We start from the raw sequence: 18,458 nt of genomic DNA, 5'->3' as shown, positions 1-18,458 counted from the left end.
CATTCTTTTGTCTCAGGCCCTCCTGCACACTTCTCACATCTAGGAATCTCCCCCTACACACTGCTGCAACATGACCATAAGCTTGGCACCTAAAACACCATATTGCGTTCAGGACAAAAGCTCTCATGGGATAACTGACACATCCTAACTGGACTTTGTCGGGTAAAGACTCAGCATCAAAACTTAACAGGACAGACAGTGTCTTCTCTGTTTCACCACGCACTCCACCGGGTCTGCTTCACACCAAACTGCGTGCAGTCACAGACACCGGGAGTCTTCCATTTTAGTTGATCCTCCTCAATCCTTAACACCACCCCAGTTATCACTCCTTTCAACAGTGCCCTGCTCGAGAGATCAAAGCAAGTCACAGTTCTTGTCCCTAGGCGTGTGTGTGGTGCAGAGCGCCTGCTCTGTCTGTACGGAAGAAAAAATCATCACGAGTCCACTTCAATTTACTTTCACTGACTCAACAGTCCCCAAACTCTTCTTCACCCAACCTGACACAAGATATGGATCAGTCAGAAGGCAAGGATCCATTCTCTACAAAAAAAATCTCACTCCTACTGGGAAAGAAACATCTCTGTCATCCTTTCCTTTCTTCCCACTCTTCACAGGCATATCAAACTCAAAACCTTGCAGCTCCGAATCCGCTCCTCCATCAAACTCTATGTCACTCTCATCAGTCTCAAGTTCTGAGCTACTAAATTACGTTTTTCCATTTTTGTACTTCTCTCTCAACATCCTCTCTTGTCCCAGGTTTTTCCCCTTTTGTTTCTTCAACTTTTCCGCTTTCTTCAAAGCTACTGAAATACTGTTTTCCATTTTTGTACTTGACACCTATCCACCTCCCGTTCTCGACCTCCATATTCACAACCCACAGGACTCAAGCTACCAAAAAGTCCCTTGTTTCTCAGAACATCTTCCATTGCTCTATAACCTCTGGGACGATTAGCACAGCTGTTGCTGGTGTGACGTCAAAAAACCTTAGTGTTGCTTCTCGGGTTATGATGGACTGTTACTCGACACATTGTAAACAAATGGATACATTATAAGTAATTCATGATTGATATTTTATGTTATGCATGGCAAGGTTTGTTGTTAGTCATTTACAGTCAAGTTCCTAAATTCAATTCAGTTAGACTAAAATGCGTTAGACTTGTTTGACTTTACATTAACTCAAGCTTTTTGCAAATTGACTACACATTGAAAATTCATGAATAAGTAGAAATGGTCACCATTTTACCCCATTTCAATATTGTGCACCTGCTCCTCAGTTGCACACAAAACAAAATACACCATGATGACACAAGCTGTTGGATCTGGTTGCTGGGCTTTGCCTGCATTTTCAAACAGGCCCTGCTCTCATGTTACACATTACTGTTAGTGAGAGGAGTGTTACTTAGAGGCACTTGCTCTGTAGTGTATTCCTTCATCTTCTCAGGGACTTGAAAGGTAAGACTGCATCTTATTCTACTCTTTCTGAAATAATAATGTTGGTTGTAGACTCCACAGTTTGTTTAGTGTTTGGAATCTCCACATTTTCTTCACTTCCACACTGAGTCACCAGCTGCTTCAATTTAGGCTGTTGTTACATGAGGATGGTTTCAGCAGCTATCAACTCTCGCAGTTGTATTAATTTGTTTCCGTATCTAAATGACTTGATTGAATATTGCTGTCGTTTTGGTCTAGTCGGTCTCTGCTTTAAACAACGTAATGTCTTGCCAATGTTGCTGAATGAACAAATAGTCCAGTACCTACGGACCAGTGTGGGTCATCCTACCTCAGGCTCACTGACCTGTATAATGTCACTTGCTCTTCCTTATTCCTCTATACATGTGAAGTGACCATCTTGAGCGAGGTGTAAGATGAGAGTTTGGAGATACAAGCATGGCTGGAGAATAGTTCACCTGGCCCTGTATGTATAACCAGGGCTGTGCTGTTTCTTTAACTTAAATATGACATGGGTACTTCTGCACTTCTGCTGTTTTCTGTTGGAAAATAAGTCATTTACGTAGCTGTCTTAGTATACATACTAGTGTACAGTATTTAGGCCAATTATAGGCCATGTCTTATTACTGTTACTACATCCATTTGTTATTACTATGCTATTACAATGTTATTACTGTTACTACATCCATTTGTTATTACTATGCTATTACAATGTTATTACTGTTACTACATCCATATGTTATTACTATGCTATTACAATGTTATTACTGATTTCATTTAGAAGAAAAACGGAAAACTACTCTCACGGCAGCCCTGTTGCTGTGCTCCATAAAGTCCCTCATCTCCAATAAAAGTCTCTCTTACAATGAACCCCTCTCATTAACCCCCTGCTATTTTGTGTAGGTTTATTGTTACACCCTCCTCTGATCAGTAATTCAATTATCCAGATTGTATGTGTGATGAACCTTTTTAGTTTTGAATTCATGTACTGCACATGCACTGACATACTGTATATACCACAACTCACTGGCAGTGCTCAATTACTATTGACTGAGGGCCATGTGACTAACTAACTAGCCTGCTGATTGCCCCTATGTTTCCCAATACTCTATTTCACTGTAAATTACCCCAGGGACAGGTTGCTGCAGCAATGTTTTAAAGTAACCCAGATCAGAGGCATACATACGCACCACTGAGTCCGTGTGGATATCTCCACAACCCTAACCCTAGTGAAGGGGGGCATGTGTCCCTGTCCTGATGGGGGGTGGAGGGGGAGTTTAAGATTCAGCCTGTAATCCCACTAATCCAGAGCAAAGTCTTAAATTGCCCCTGCTCCTTCTCAATGGGACTGAGCATTGTGGCACACACTTATACACCAGCACACATACACTACAATACACACCACACATATTAACGTGCCCAGGCAGACGCTCCAATTAGTGTGCTCATCGACCCCTCGCCGATCGACACACACACAGTGATTCTGGGCCAGTCTCCGTCCCTTGGAGAGGTACCTAGCCGTGAGAGAGAGCAGGAAAAGAGACAGAGGAGTATTTATAGAAGAAAATGGGGCCTCACAATACCCTTTTTGGAGAGAGGTTTTATTAAGGAGCGGAGTGGAGCGAGGGTGTCCCAGTTTTATGATTAACACTGTGCAAACGGGCTGGAGGACTGCAAGGGCACATTCTGAGAGGAGATGCTGGAGCAACTCTGTGTCAAGCCTCCACTGGTGTTTCATGCACTGTCACCCTTTTCTCGTGTTGAGGTGGCAATGTGGATGACTCTGAATATAAGTTATTTTTAATTGGCAACCCCTCTTGTTTAAATGGGGGTTGTTGTTGTGGTCCGAGTTTTTTTTTAAACTCTTGTGACACAGTTAGGGAGCCAGGTTGGATACTAGCTCACATGCAGGCCACCTGCAGTTTGATCAAGTCTGATACAAGATGAAGAAATTTCTGCAGAACAAGAAAGGCAGATACTCTTTCAGGAACCAGAACAAGCCCGCCGTTCCTCGCTATCCATCTAAGGATGACTGTAAGTCTGTCTGTATTACTTTTATCGACTTGTTGAAACACATGACTGTACTGTTTCAAGGCTTTTGAGGTTGCAAACAGAAACTGTCTCTGTTGTAGGGTTAATGTTAGATTATCTGTTGCACATGATCAAACAGAATAGATATTTGTATAATTCTATATTTGGTATGTGTGACCAGGGACATTTTTGGAAGCAAACTCATGTATTCATTCTGATCCTGTTTTAATGCTGTATACCTGTTTATACCAGTTTATATAATGTTGTAAATCTTCCAAAATGAAACATTAGTGGTTGGAGTGTATTACCCCAAAAAGCACAATAATCTGCACTCCTAGATTTAAATGTGTTTTCTGTGTTTGATTATGGCAGATATTTTTGCATAGAAAACATTGCTTCTTGTACACTTGAGTCATTCTCATGCAAGTAATAGAGTGGTATTATTTCCTAGCCTTCCGTCAGATAGAGATTCCGTGAACTTGGATTCACTTTGGAAGAGAGTGCTTCCCGCTCCTCAAGGTCAAGTACTCTGAGATGCCTTTGGAGTTTTGTTCGAGGTCGGCGACCCCAAGGGTTTGACAGGGGCTGAGAGCACCGCACTGCTTCTCTTATTCTCGTCTCAATCCGCAGGCGACAGAACATCTTTCAGTTGATCCTCATCATACTCCACGTGTTTCTTCATGCTCCTCTCCTCTTTGTCATTCTTATTTTCTCTCGTGTAGTCATTGCGATGCCGACGTCCAATCAGTGCTGGCCAGAAGAGTTTGGCTTCCAGCTGGGAGGAAGTGGTCCTAGCTACATCCTGTCTGTGGAGGAGGGGAGCAGTGCCTACTTGGCGGGGCTGCAGCCAGGTGACCAGGTCAGAGAGATTCTAGATTCGAAGCTAAACCGAAAGGCCTAATCAGTAATTATTTCAATCCTTTATTTAACCATTATTTAACAAGGCAAGACAATTGTCAAACATGCATTTAATAGTACTACAGGTATGTTATACTACGATGTTATGATAATAGTGTAATAGTATGAACAGGGATTTATACTGGAAAAGCTGTTTCTCGGTCTCTTCCTTATACTGTCTTCCTTATACTTGTGGGGCCCCACAAGGGTGCGTTCTGAGCCCTCTCCTGTACTCCCTGTTCACCCACGACTGCGTGACCACGCACGCCTCCAACTCAATCATCAAGTTTGCTGACGACACAACAGTGGTAGGCTTGATTACCAACAATGACGAGACGGCCTACAGGGAGGAGGTGAGGGCCCTCGGAGTGTGGTGTCAGGAAAATAACATCACACTCAACGTCAACAAAACTAAGGAGATGATTGTGGACTTCAGGAAACAGCAGAGGGAACACCCCCCTATCCACATCGATGGAACAGTAGTGGAGAGGGTAGTAAGTTTTAAGTTCCTCGGCGTACACATCACAGACAAACTGAATTGGTCCACCCACACAGACAGCATCGGGAAGAAGGCGCAGCAGCGCCTCTTCAACCTCAGGAGGCTGAAGAAATTTGGCTTGTCACCAAAAGCACTCACAAACTTCTACAGATGCACAATCGAGAGCATCCTGTCGGGCTGTATCACCGCCTGGTACGGCAACTGCTCCGCCCACAACCGCAAGGCTCTCCAGAGGGTAGTGAGGTCTGCACAATGCATCACCGGGGGCAAACTACCTGCCCTCCAGGACACCTACACCACCCGATGTCACAGGAAGGCCATAAAGATCATCAAGGACAACAACCACCCAAGCCACTGCCTGTTCACCCCGCTATCATCCAGAAGGCGAGGTCAGTACAGGTGCATCAAAGCTGGGACCGAGAGACTGAAAAACAGCTTCTATCTCAAGGCCATCAGACTGTTAAACAGCCACCACTAACATTGAGTGGCTGCTGCCAACACACTGACTCAACTCCAGCCACTTTAATAATGGGAATTGATGGGAAATGATGTCAAATATATCACTAGCCACTTTAAACAATGCTACCTAATATAATGTTTACATACCCTACATTATTCATCTCATATGTATACGTATATACTGTACTCTATATCATCTACTGCATCTTTATGTAATACATGTATCACTAGCCCCTTTAACTATGTCACTTTGTTTACATACTCATCTCATATGTATATACTGTACTCAATACCATCTACTGTATCTTGCCTATGCCGCTCTGTACCATCACTCATTCATATATCTTTATGTACATATTCTTTATCCCCTTACACTTGTCTATAAGGTAGTAGTTTTGGAATTGTTAGCTAGATTACTTGTTGGTTATTACTGCATTGTCGGAACTAGAAGCACAAGCATTTCGCTACACTCGCATTAACATCTGCTAACCATGTGTATGTGACAAATAAAATTAGATTTGATTTGATTTGATCTCTGTGATCAGGTGCTGGAGATCGAGGGCCAGAATGTGTCCACTTTGGGATTCCAGGCTGTCATCGCCATCGCTCAGACCCAGAGGAACATCCCTCCCAGCATCGGAGTTGTGTCTCGCATCCAGCAGGTCTGAAGTCGCTCTGACTGGGACTCACCTGGCACCATTATGTTGTAGCACAATGTTTGATACTTCTGATTAATTTTAAGTTCCTTTTTCTGTATTTCTGTTTGTGCCTACTGAAAATCTGACTCACTGTATTTCTGATTTTTTTCGTTGTTGTATTTTACCCCCTTTTTCTCCCCAATTCTTTCGATCTTGGCTCATCGCTGCAACTCCCCAACGGGCTCGGGAGAGGCGAAGGTGGAGTCATGCGTCCTCCAAAACATGACCCACCTAACCCCACTCCCACCTGCCAGCTTAACCCGGAAGCCAGCCGCACCAATGTGTCAGAGGAAACACCGTTCAACTGGCACCCGTTGTCAGCCCGCAGGCACCCGGCCTACCACAAGGAGTCGCTAGAGCACGATGAGCCAAGTAAAGGCTCACCGGCCAAACCCTCCCCTAACCCAGACGATGCTGAGCCAATTGTGCGCTGTCCTATGGGACTTCCGACCACTGCCGGTTGTGGCACAGCCCGGGATATGAACCCGGGACCGTAGTAAAACGTTTAGCACTACAGCATATAATGCAGTGCCTTAGACTGCTGCGTCTCTCAGGAGCCCCCGACTCACTGTATTTCTGATACCTCATGTAACCTCAGAAACTGTAGGGGCAATCCTGGATTTGCCATGCTAATTTCATCGGCAAAGCCATACTTTTCAATTCATTAGTGAAAATAAATTATCTCTATCTTAATATAATACAGTGAAAGTTAAATAAGAATTAAATCTCTGCTTCTCAGATGGACATCACCCCGGGTCCTGACGGTCGTTTTGGCTTCACCATCGTGGGAGACTGCCCCCTCCTGGTGGAGGATTGTTCCCCCTGCTCTCCGGCAGGACGAGGTGGCCTGCGGGCCGGCGACTACGTCATGGAGGTCAACAGGATCCCGGTGAGGCACCACGAGATGGCGGCGGCGCTGATCAAGGCATCCCAGGGGCGTACGCTGAGACTAGGGGTGCTGTGTCTGGGGCCCAGACGGAAAATACGCAGCAGTGAGAGTATGGATGAGATACAGCTTGAGGGAGACGGGATGAGGACGGACCGCAAACACAAGGCCCTGGAGTTCAACAGGAAGGTGAGGCTTTCTATTAAACTAACTGTTGAATGAGTTGGAGCTATTCAGGGGAGTATTGATGTCCAGAGAAAACAACATTTTGAAAGAGAATACTTTACTGTTAAAAAATCATTACGCAAGCCTACTGAGCTTACTTCCTTAGTTAGCTAGTTGGATACTTTTTTGTGAAGGTATACCATCTTTCTTTAGGGAGTCTGTGTACTATATAGGCCCTTCAACAACAGTTATTGATATATTTCAGATTGACCAGATTTTGGGGGAGGAGCCTGAGGTGAAGGAGAAGCTGTTTGCGGTGCTGAAGCAGTATGCTGCGGAGAAGAAGGTTGATTGGCTGGCCTCTGTCCTCCCAGACATCCTCACCACTGACGAGCAGCAGACGCTCATCGGCCACATCAGGTACCTACCCTTGAGTCTCGGCTCCGAATGGTATCATCCATAGAATGTAAATAAAGATACATACTGTAGACTTAATCTGTAGTTGTGTTCAGTATAGGCTCTTGAGAAAGAGGAGGTAGCCTACCACCTGTACTCCCTGCTGAATTTGACTCAGATTATGCCCACAGAGATACATTCAAACCTTCCCATTTGATATATAGACATCCTAGTACAACCCAGGTGGGATGCAGCCTCCTAAAATCCCAATTTCGGAGTCCCAATGAAAAGTAATGGTAATCTATGGGGATTATTTTGCGATGGGTGTGTAAACAGGCTTTTCCAATTGCTCATTTTGCTGGTGGAGGGATTACGGTGAGCTTGCTTAGTGTCAAGCATTGTGAACGTTATCACAAGACCCCATCTGCTGCAGACAGGGCTCCAAGACCAGACGGAGAGCACACGACACCGGTACCTTGGTCTTGTCTTGAATCTAAATTAAATTCAGAATCTAAAATGACACCTAGTGTTTTATCTTTATTGCCTGTGAATTAAAATGTGAGGCCAGATTCTCTCTCTGTGCTTTGACACCAACAAGAAGTACCTTGGTCTTGTCTTGATTTAGCTGGAGGAAGTTGTGAGCCATCCAAGTATTTAAATCACAAATACAGTCTAATAATCCGTGGAGCTAAAATCAGACCCCTTGACTTTTTCCACCTTTTGTTACGTTACACTTTTTCCACCTTTTGTTACGTTATTCTAAAATCGATTGAATAGTTTTTTCCCCCTCATCAATCTACACACAATATCTCATAATGACAAAGCAAAACCAAGTTTTTAGAAATTTTTGCAAATGTTTAAAAAATGGAAAACTGATATCACATAAGTATTTAGACCCTTAACTCAGTACTTTGTTGAAGCACCTTTGGTAGCATTTATAGCCTCAAGTCTTATTGGGTATGACGCTACAAACTTGGCACACCTGTATTTGGGGAGTTTCTCCCATTCTTCTCTGCAGATCCTCTCAAGCTCTGTCAGGTTGGATGGGGAGCGTCGCTGCACTGCTATATTCCGGTCTTTCCAGAGATGTTCGATCGAGTTCAAGCCTGACCTCTGGCTGGGCCACTCAAGGACATTCAGAGACTTGTCCAGAAGCCACTCCTGCACTGTCTTGTTTGTGTGCTTAGGGTCGTTGTCCTGTTGGGAGGTGAACCTTCACCCCAGTCTGAGGTCCTGAGCGCTCTGGAGCAGGTTTCATCAAGGATCTCTCTGTAATTTTCTCCGTTCATTTTTCCCTCAATCTTAGTCTCCCAGTCCCTGCTGCTAAAAAACACCCCCATAGCATGATGCTGTCACCCCCATGCTTCACCGTAGGGATGGTACCAGGTTTACTCCTGACGTTACGCTTAGCATTCAGGCAAAAAGTTCAATCTTGGTTTCATCAGACCAGAGAATCTGGTTTATCATGGTCTGAGAGTGCCTTTTCTTTTTAGGTGCCTTTTAGCAAACTCCAAGTGGGCTGTAATGTGCCTTCCGTCTGGCCACTCTACCATAAAGGCCTGATTGGTGGAGTGCTGCAGAGATGGTTGTCCTTCTGGAAGGTTCTCGAATCTCCACAGTGGAACTCTGGAGCTCTGTAAGAGTGACCATCAGGTTCTTGGTCACCTCCCTGACCAAGGCCCTTCTCCCCCGATTGCTCGGTTTGGACGAGCGGCCAGCTTTAGGAAGCGTATTGGTGGTTCCAGACTTCTTCCATTTAAGAATGATGGAGGCCACTATGTTCTTGGGGACCTTCAAGGCTGCAGAAATGTTTTTGTACCCTTCCCCAGATCTGTGCCTCGACACAATCCTGTCTCTGAGCTCTTTGGACAATTCCTTCGACCTCTTGGCTTGGTTTTGCTCTGACATGTGCTGTCAACTGTGGGACCTTATATAGACAGGTATGTGGCTTTCTAAATCATGTCAATTGAATGTACCACAAGTGGACTCCAATCAAGTTGTAGAAACATCCCAAGGATGATTAATGGAAACAGGATGCACCTGATCTCAATTTCGGGTCCCATAGCAAAGTTTCTAAATACTTAAGTAAATAAGGTATTTCTGTTTTTTTTAAATAAATTAGCAAACACTTCTAAAAACTTGTTTTCGCTTCGTCATTATAGGGTATTGTGTAGATTTATGAGGAAAACAAATAATTTAATCAATTTTAGAATAAGACTGTAACATAACAACATTTTTAACTGGAACGGAGAGGCCAACCAACCTCTCCAGTCTGTCCAGAAGGACATCATGGTCAACAGTGATGAATGCAGCACTTAAATCCAAGAGTACAAGGACAGAGAGCTGTTTGGCATCTGTGTTAGCTCTAAGGTAATTTATCACATTTAACTAAGGCGATCTCTGTGCTGTGGTGGGCACAACAACCAGATTGGATTTCTTCAAAAATATAGTTGGCACTTAAAAACTTATTTTGCTGTTTGAAAACCAATTTCTCCAGAAATGAAAGGTTGGAGATTGGTCGAAATTGCTAAAGAGCTGAAGAATCTAGATTACTTTTCTTCAGAAGGGGTTTCACCATTGCAGTTTTTAGTGCAGTAGAGAAAGTGCGTGTGAACAGGGAGTGATTAACAATAGCTTGCACTTCTTCAGATATGCAACTAAAAACTGGTTTGAAGAAGGTGGTGGGGATAGGATCCAGAAGGCAGGTAGAAGGTGGTGGGGATAGGATCCAGAAGGCAGGTAGAAGGTGGTGGGGATAGGATCCAGAAGGCAGGTAGAAGGATTAAGTTGTGATATCACTTTCCTGAGCATGTCTGTGTCCACCAGGGAAAATAAATCCATATTAACTTTGCGTGGTAGGCTAGGACACATATCGAACTTCTCATCAGGTCTTTCTTGACTGATACCCAACCTAATGTTGGTTATCTTATCTCTGAAATATGCCGCAAACTCATCACATTTAGATGTGGAGAAAAGTTCACATAGGTTTGCGGGGGTAGGATTTATCAGGCCATCAATGGTCAAGAAGAGCACTCTCTCATTATTCTGATTATTAGTGATCCAGTTAGAAAAATTAGCCCGTCTGGCATTTCTAATTGACTTGTTATATATGCCATTTAAGACTGAGATTCACTTTTCCTGGGTTACAGCAAGGTCAGTGTACTTAGAAAGTAGGTTTTCCTTTTCTCGCAGCCAAGCTAACAGCCAAGCTAACTAACAGCCAAGCTAACAGCCAAGCTAACAGGATCTCTTCCCTAAGATGCATGATGGTGGTGCATTTTCCAGTTCCACCTTGTCTTCATCTTGTGATTGTGTGGAAATCATCTCACACCTGACACATTTGTGCCCAGCCATTTGTGCCCAGTTCACGATAATCACTGGTTGAGTTGAGTGCCATTGATGATCAGAAGTTGAGCTCAACAAAGGCAAAGCCAGTTTTAGTGTGGTCATTTCAAATTCTACCCGATGTCGACAAATCTTGCCAGCCTTGTTCCTGTCTGAGATCAGCTCAAGGATCTGCCAATTGTATTCATCACTGTATCTGCCTTTTTGAATTGAATTTGTTTGTTTGTGACCTCAACTGAACTCAGAGAATACTGGCTGCTATGGCTAAAGACTCATGTTGTCAGACATTTTAATGAAGATATATTTGCATAACCGTTTGTCTTATGTTTTTACTTGTGTGGAAACGACCAACAAGACTCTCACTAAACCCTTAATCCAAGTACACTTTTTCCTCTAGAGTTGTCGAGATTACTGTTACTTCTATACTCTATGAAGGGATTACTGTTACTTCTATACTCTATGAAGGGAATAAATTAGAGAGGGGGATGGGCATATTCAATGTGAGATGACACTTCCTGTCGGTTTCTAAGTCGTTAATCTGATTGGTTGGTATGAGGAATCCATCTGTGGGAATGTGGACCATGTGGTCATCCGGCTGGGGTCTTACCAGACCATATCTTTGATTATCTGACCTTAACTTGTATTTACTAGAGGGAGGCAACGACACAGAGGTAAACAATGTGGATGTGGTGGATTGTGGGTATTGTATCTCAATGTCACTTACTGGTACAGTCTTTACCGTGAAATACTTGTTTACGAGCCCTTCCCAACAATGCAGAGTTTAAAAATAATCATAAAAATACAAATAAAATAGTAACACAAGAAGAATAAATTAAAATACACAAGAATGGAGCCAGTACCAGATCACTGTGCAGAGGTATGAGGTATTTGAGGTAGATACACTACCCTTCAAAAGTTTGGGGTCACTTTTTTCCACGAACTCATACATGAAATGAGTTGCAAAAGGAATAGGAAATATAGTCAAGACGTTGACAAATATTATAAATAAAGATTTTTTATATAAATAATAATTGTGTCATTCATACTTTGCTTTCGTCAAAGAATCCTCAATTTGCAGCAATTACAGCCTTGCAGACCTTTGGCATTCTAGTTGTCAATTTGTTGAGGTAATCTGAAGAGATTTAACCCCATGCTTCCTGAAGCACCACCCACAAATTGGATTGGTTTGATGGGCACTTCTTACGTACCATACGGTCAAGCTGCTCCCACAACAGCTCAATAGGGTTGAGATCCGGTGACTGTGCTGGCCACTCCATTATAGACAGAAGACCATCTGACTGCTTCTTCCCTAAATAGTTCTTACATAGTTTGGAGCTGTGCTTTGGGTCATTGTCCTGTTATAGGAGGAACTTGGCTCCAATTAAGCGCCGTCCACAGAGTTTGGCATGGCGTTGCAAAATGGAGTGATAGCCTTCCTTCTTCAAGATCCCTTTTACCCTGTACAAATCTCCCACTTTACCACCACCAAAGAACCCCCAGACCATCACATTGCCTCCACCATGCTTGACAGATTGAATGAAGCACTCCTCCAGCATCTCACAAATGTCTTTGTGATCCAAACACCTCAAACTCTGTCCCATGTCTGTGTTTTTTTCCCCATCTTAATCTTTTCTTTTTATTGCAACTCTGCCTAGAAGGCCAGCATCCCGGAGTTGCCTCTTCACTGTTGACGTTGAGACGGGTGCTTTGTGGGTACTGTTTAATGAAGCTGTCAGTTGAGGACTTGTGAGGCATCTGTTTCTCAAACTAGACACTTTAATGTACCTCTTGCTCAGTTGTGCACCGGGGCCTCCCACTCCTCTTTCTATTCTAGTTAGAGCCAGTTTGCACTGTTCTGTGAAGGGAGTAGTACACAGCGTCGTACGAGATCTTCAGTTTCTCGCATGGAACAGCCTTCATTTCTCAGAACAAGAATAGACTGACGAGTTTCAGAAGAAAGTTCTTTATTTCTGGCCATTTTGAGCCTGTAATCGAACCCATAAATGCTGATGCTCCAGATGCTCAACTAGTCTAAAGAAGGCCAGTTTTATTGCTTCTTTAATCAGAACAACAGTTTTCAGCTGTGCTAACATAATTGCAAAAGGGTTTTCTAATGATCAAATAGACTTTTATAATGATAAACTTGGATTAGCTAACACAACATCCCATTGGAACACAGGAGTGATGGTTGCTGATAATGGGCCTCTGTACGCCTATGTAGATGTTCCATAAAATATCTGCCGATTCCAGTTACAATAGTCATTTACTACATTAACAATGTCTACACTATATTTCTGATCAATTTGATGTAATTTTAATGGACAAAAAACTTGCTTTTCTTTCAAAAACAAGGACATTTCTAAGTGATCTGAACTTTTGAACGTATGTACATGAAGGCAGAGTAAAGTGACTGGGCATCAGGATAGATAATAATAGAAGTCAAATAAAGTTTGCGTATTGTGAATGTATGTGTGTGTGTGTGTTGTGTCGTAATGCGTGTGTGTGTTATGTCGGTATGCATGTGTGTGTTAGGTTTGTGTATGCATAGGTAGTGTATGTGAATGTGTGTGGGTTTTGTGTGGGAGTGTCAATGCAGTGTGCGAGAGTGAGTATGTATATGGTGTGTATATATAGTCTGGTGAGTGTGCGTAGGGTCAGTGCAATATAAAGTCACATCCTTTGGGTACCATTAATATGGTATATCAGGTAGGTAGTGATGCCTAACAATTTGGGTCCTGAGTTTTTCCTGAACACATGACCAGACCAGAGAAAAGTCTTAGTGATATGATTAGACACTCAGTATAGAAATGGTTATACTGTAAGATCCTGTACTATCTAAGGTTATACGGTTGTGTATGAATAATTTAATATTCAAATGCAAAGCCATTTTGTTCAATAAGACAGTGATTCCTGATCCCCAGAGGACAGCGACACTTCTTTCCTTCTTTATTCTCTAAATATAGACTGAGTGGCATTTAACAGGCCAGGAAAATGTGTTTGTTTTATTCCACTGAATTGGACTCTCTCCTCCTCTTTCTTTCTTTCTCTCTCTCTCGCTCTTGGGCTCGCTCTCTTTTTTGTCGCTAACCCCCCCCCCCTCTGTGTGGATTTTCTGTGATGGATTTTTATCTTAATTATTGTGCTTTAAGCTCTTGCTCGTCTGTGGTTGGTGACCGTTCTCCCTTGACAGTTCACTGCTGGCGATGGTTCTTGGATGCACCATGCTGATTTTGTCCCATACCGTTAATCTGCATTAAGACTTCAACATACCATTTGTGAACCTATGCACTTACTCACATTTACTATTGTACAATCGTCATAACGTTCCTTCTGATTCTGAAATATGACAGACTACTGACAGTAATGAGCTGTTTGGGGTGAGTACTGGTTTTATTGTTGGGTGTTTTGGGCTGTGGTACTTGCATTTGTTTTGCAGTGGTGTACTGCTGAATGCACACATCTGTTTCAGTACAGGTAGAGACACCGCCGTATAGTGTGTCCGACTTGCCGTAGATGGGCAGATAATTATCCTGCTACAGTACTGTACCTGTGTACTTTTACTCTGAGGGGTAGTGTGTGTTGGCTGGCAGCCCATGCTCTTTTTCAGAGACTTGTTTGAGTGTTTTCTACTATTTATTGTTGTGCAATGATTTAATGCAGTGGTCTGAATTGCTTTTTTGCAGAATTGAATTCAGTGTTAACTGTATACTTTCTTGCTTGCGTATTGACTCTCGTCACTTGAGCGAGACAACATGAAACATTCCAAGGATTTTCTACCAGATTATATGAATCATACTTTTTGTCTCTAGCGATTCCTAGAATACGCGATAACCTAGAACTCATCATGATAAGTGATGAGGCTTTTTTGTATCTAATCTCTTGTGTTGTTTTTTCTATAGCTAAAACTGGATTATGGAAGCTCCAGACTATTATGTAATTGTAGTCTGTGGAAAAGTTACCCTAAAAATGACTGAACTTAAGGTGCTATTGATCATTTGATTCATTGATCCTGCCATGTTTGATGTATTGGTATATGAGTTATTGCTGCCATATTGATTGTGTTTAAGGAAGCTAAACTAATGTCAACAAAAAAGAGTCTTCTTTAATGTGGTGGTGCATACCATAGAAGTGTAATGTACTGTAACTACAAAAGCCTCCTCACACATTACAGCATTACTGCATCTAGCAAATCACTTTACAATTTACATCCACTCTCAACCATTGATCTTCCCTCATAGGTCATCATCACATTGCTCTCCCACTGCAACGCTCCCTTTCCATACAGTTTGCAGTGTATTTGATAGGTGTATTAGAGAAATAAAGGAGGTTTCAGCTGCGTAATCACCACCATTACTGGTCAATGCTTTATTGGCCTTAAAAAGCTTCCTAATGCTGGAAGACATCTGGGTCTGATGGCCACTGACCAACGACATAGTGACCCTAATCACTGGTTTTCAAACCACATAATTATCTCCTAAATCCCTCCCCTCAATCTTTAATGTCCACCGGTCATTTAGTGCCTGGCAAGGGACAGTGTGGCAAAGCAAAGTAATAAATAGCGACAGTACAGTCTCTCACATCTGGAATAGAAATTAAATGAGGTCTCCCAGTTAGATTTCTATTTGTCATTTCTCCCTTTGGAGACATCCATCCTCCCTCCACCGTCTTAGATAATTATAGAGCACCACTCAACTCTGCTGCAAATGAGGTCACATTGGCTGAAAACTCAATTAGTTCCAAAGATAAGACAGTTTAGACAACTTTTATGATGAGGCGGCTGTTTGAAAAAAATAAAATCTTGTATTGAGTAGTGAAGGCTCAATTGTAGTTGTGGTGGCAGATAAGGTTTTCTTAGAAATACCACTGAAGGACACAAGGATGCCAGATAATAATGTGGCTGGAGATGTAGAAAAGCTAGTAGAGAGAAAGCGACTCTGTGGGTTGGTGAGAGACCAAGCTAAACGATGCTGCATAAGTACATCACAACAGTAATGAGTGTCCAAAAATCGCTTTCCGTGGAACAGCAGGTTCTACACGAGTTCCAGATAGGTCTCCATGTGTCTGGATAACTCAGGAGCACTGTGGAAGAATCCTAGCTAATTAGCAGAACATTCCCCAATGGTGGCTAGAATCCTTATTGTCTCTGGGTCCAATTTGCTTGATATAGCTGTCCAACTGGTTTGAATTTGCATAATTTGCTAGTTCATTTTTACAAGTTTCTGCACGTTGCTTCTCTTTCTCTCTCTCTCTTTCTCTCTCTCTCTCTCTCTCTCTCTCTCTCTCTCTTTCTCTCTCTCTTTCTCTCTGTTCTGTTTGTGTCATATTATTTGTGTTTGTGGCCAGTTAGTCTGTTTCCAGGAAATTCTCCACTTCATTATAATTGATGTCTCGCCACTCATCCTCACCTGCGCCTCATGACACTCATCTGGACTCCATCACCTCCTTTATTATCTTCTCTATATCTGTCACTCTCCTTTGGTTCTTCCCTCGGGTGTTATTGACTCTGTTTCATGTCAGGTGTGTTTCGTGTTTATTGTTTTGTTTATTTATGAAAACACTCACTCCCTGAACTTGCTTCCCGACTCTCAGCACACTCGTTACATTTATACTGTATGTACTCACATGATCTGTATTGGATGATGTGTTCATTGGGAGCATGTGTTTTAATTCCCATAAACAATTCCATCTGTATTAATGCAATGTTGTTCATCAGTTCTAATTTGCTAATGCATACACACCATTCCTGTTTAAACCAGCTGTCCGCTGCCCTCTGTGTGTGTGTGCGCGTGTGGTGTGTGTGTGTGTTGTTTTCATCGTCAGCTGTTGCTTTTACATCTGTGTCACAATTGCTGTAATGAACCGTATGTTTTATATCTTCAATAAGCAAATAATTAGTTCTCTGATTAAACAACACCATACCGCTGTTCTCTTGGTTACGTTATTAAAGACAGACAAGACGATGGCTTTGATCAGTGTGATTGTCTACATGATGAGAAGATGATAATCCTTCACCTCATATCATTCTCCCTCTGAGAATCCCACAGTTCCTAGAGATACTCAGAAAAGCTATTGTTCTGCTCCTCAGATAGATAGGCAGGCAGATAGATAGAGAGATGACAGCAAGAGAGAGAACAAGAGAGGGAGAAAGGGAGAGAAAAGTGATAGAGTAATATATTGCTGACTCCCACACCTTTGCTGTCGCTGTGTTGGTATCTCAAGCTGCAGCAGAGTGAATCCACACTGTAGCAAATGACGCCACTGCACAGAGGGCTGCCTCACTGACTGGCTCTATAGACATCTCTCTCCCTCTTTCTCGCTATCCAACCTTCACTTCTCTTCTTTATCCATGGACTACAGCGACTAAATGGAAACGTAGCGACTTTTTAGAAGAAGTGCGTTTGTTTTGTTTCTCGTCAATCTATGGATTTCTAAGTATGTTTTATGATGATTCTCTTTCACCAAGTCAACAGTGATATGTATTCAGCTGCATGAATTTTCTTCTCCAACCTGGATGCTTGTTTCTCAGTTCTAGCTCTGACTTTTTCCTCTGAATCTCAGATCAGGGCTTTGTCTTTGAGTGGTGTGGTTTTAGGCACCAGAGTTGATACAGACTACTGAGGTATCTAGTAATACCTTCTGATTCCTGGAGATCTCCGGAGATCTACATAATCTCTCTCTTCATCATCTCTGATTCCTCTGGGCAGAGGTGACAGACTGTTGAAGGGTGACTGCTGAGGTCTACCTGGTGGTAGCCCCTTGGATCCAGGGGGAACTCCACCCATCCACCTCTCCACCCTCACCCTACTTTCTCTTCCTCTTTACATGCTGGTCCCTCTCTCACCATGTTCACCAGGATCTTCATCCCCAAGAAGCACCGGCAGCGGTTTGACGAGGCCGTTTCCCAGAGCCTGATCCAGAGGATCTGTCGCAGTAAGAGCATCAGCGAGCCGGGCCCACAGGACCGTCTGAGACGTAGCCGCAGCGAGGACCACCCCGACCGCCACTACGGCTCCAAACGGGCCAGCTCAGTACCCCGGGACCCCGGGGAGGACAGAGGGGGAAAGGAGAGAGGAGAGAGGGGGTACAGGAAGTCTATGTCGGGCATACCTGTGCATCAATCAGGAGCCAATCAGAGGTTAGTATACAGTATGGTGTATTTAGCTATGACTCCCACTCACCTGAGAGAGAGAAGATTTAGAATATGCTGTTTGTGTGGTTGGAGTTGGAAATAATGGACATTAATTGGACTTAAAATTACTACTGAAGGACATTTAAAAAATAAGTGTTCCAACCCTCTGGGTAATATCTGGGTAATTCTCTAAATGTTTAAATGTGATGTTTGTTGATAGATGATTTGGAAGCACCTGTTGATTAGGGAACCGTCTCTGTTAACCATTGAGTCTGTTTACTCACCTGATATTATAACGCCACACAACGATTATATCTTTCAGGGTCCAACCGATAATAACATGGAGGAATTAAGATTATGACTCAGAAAGTCAGTACCATACAGCAGGCTCAGCTTAAGCCATACAGTAGCTCACTCCATTCCAGTTTTACAGATATACTTTGCAGTAGACTCAAGTCCGTGTTTTACCAACAGCCCCTCCCCTCCCCATGGCCTATATCCTAA

The 18,458-nt window shown here is 43.0% G+C and overlaps 1 protein-coding gene across 1 annotated transcript in view; it reads left to right on the top strand.

Annotated features, from left to right (window-relative positions):
- The window catches only part of LOC115144485 (delphilin-like), a 41,760-nt gene that overhangs the window by 8,439 nt on the left and 14,863 nt on the right, over nucleotides 1-18,458 (top strand). Inside the window, 5 exon segments of the mRNA XM_065002502.1 lie at nucleotides 4,203-4,339; nucleotides 5,881-5,997; nucleotides 6,773-7,108; nucleotides 7,350-7,504; nucleotides 17,679-17,960. Coding sequence (XP_064858574.1) covers nucleotides 4,203-4,339; nucleotides 5,881-5,997; nucleotides 6,773-7,108; nucleotides 7,350-7,504; nucleotides 17,679-17,960 — 1,027 coding nt within the window.

Source organism: Oncorhynchus nerka, linkage group LG16 (genome assembly GCF_034236695.1).
Source record: "Oncorhynchus nerka isolate Pitt River linkage group LG16, Oner_Uvic_2.0, whole genome shotgun sequence".
Lineage (NCBI taxonomy): Eukaryota > Metazoa > Chordata > Actinopteri > Salmoniformes > Salmonidae > Oncorhynchus > Oncorhynchus nerka.
The sequence above is the reverse complement of the archived record's forward strand: the minus strand, read 5'-3'. Positions and strand labels throughout refer to the sequence as shown.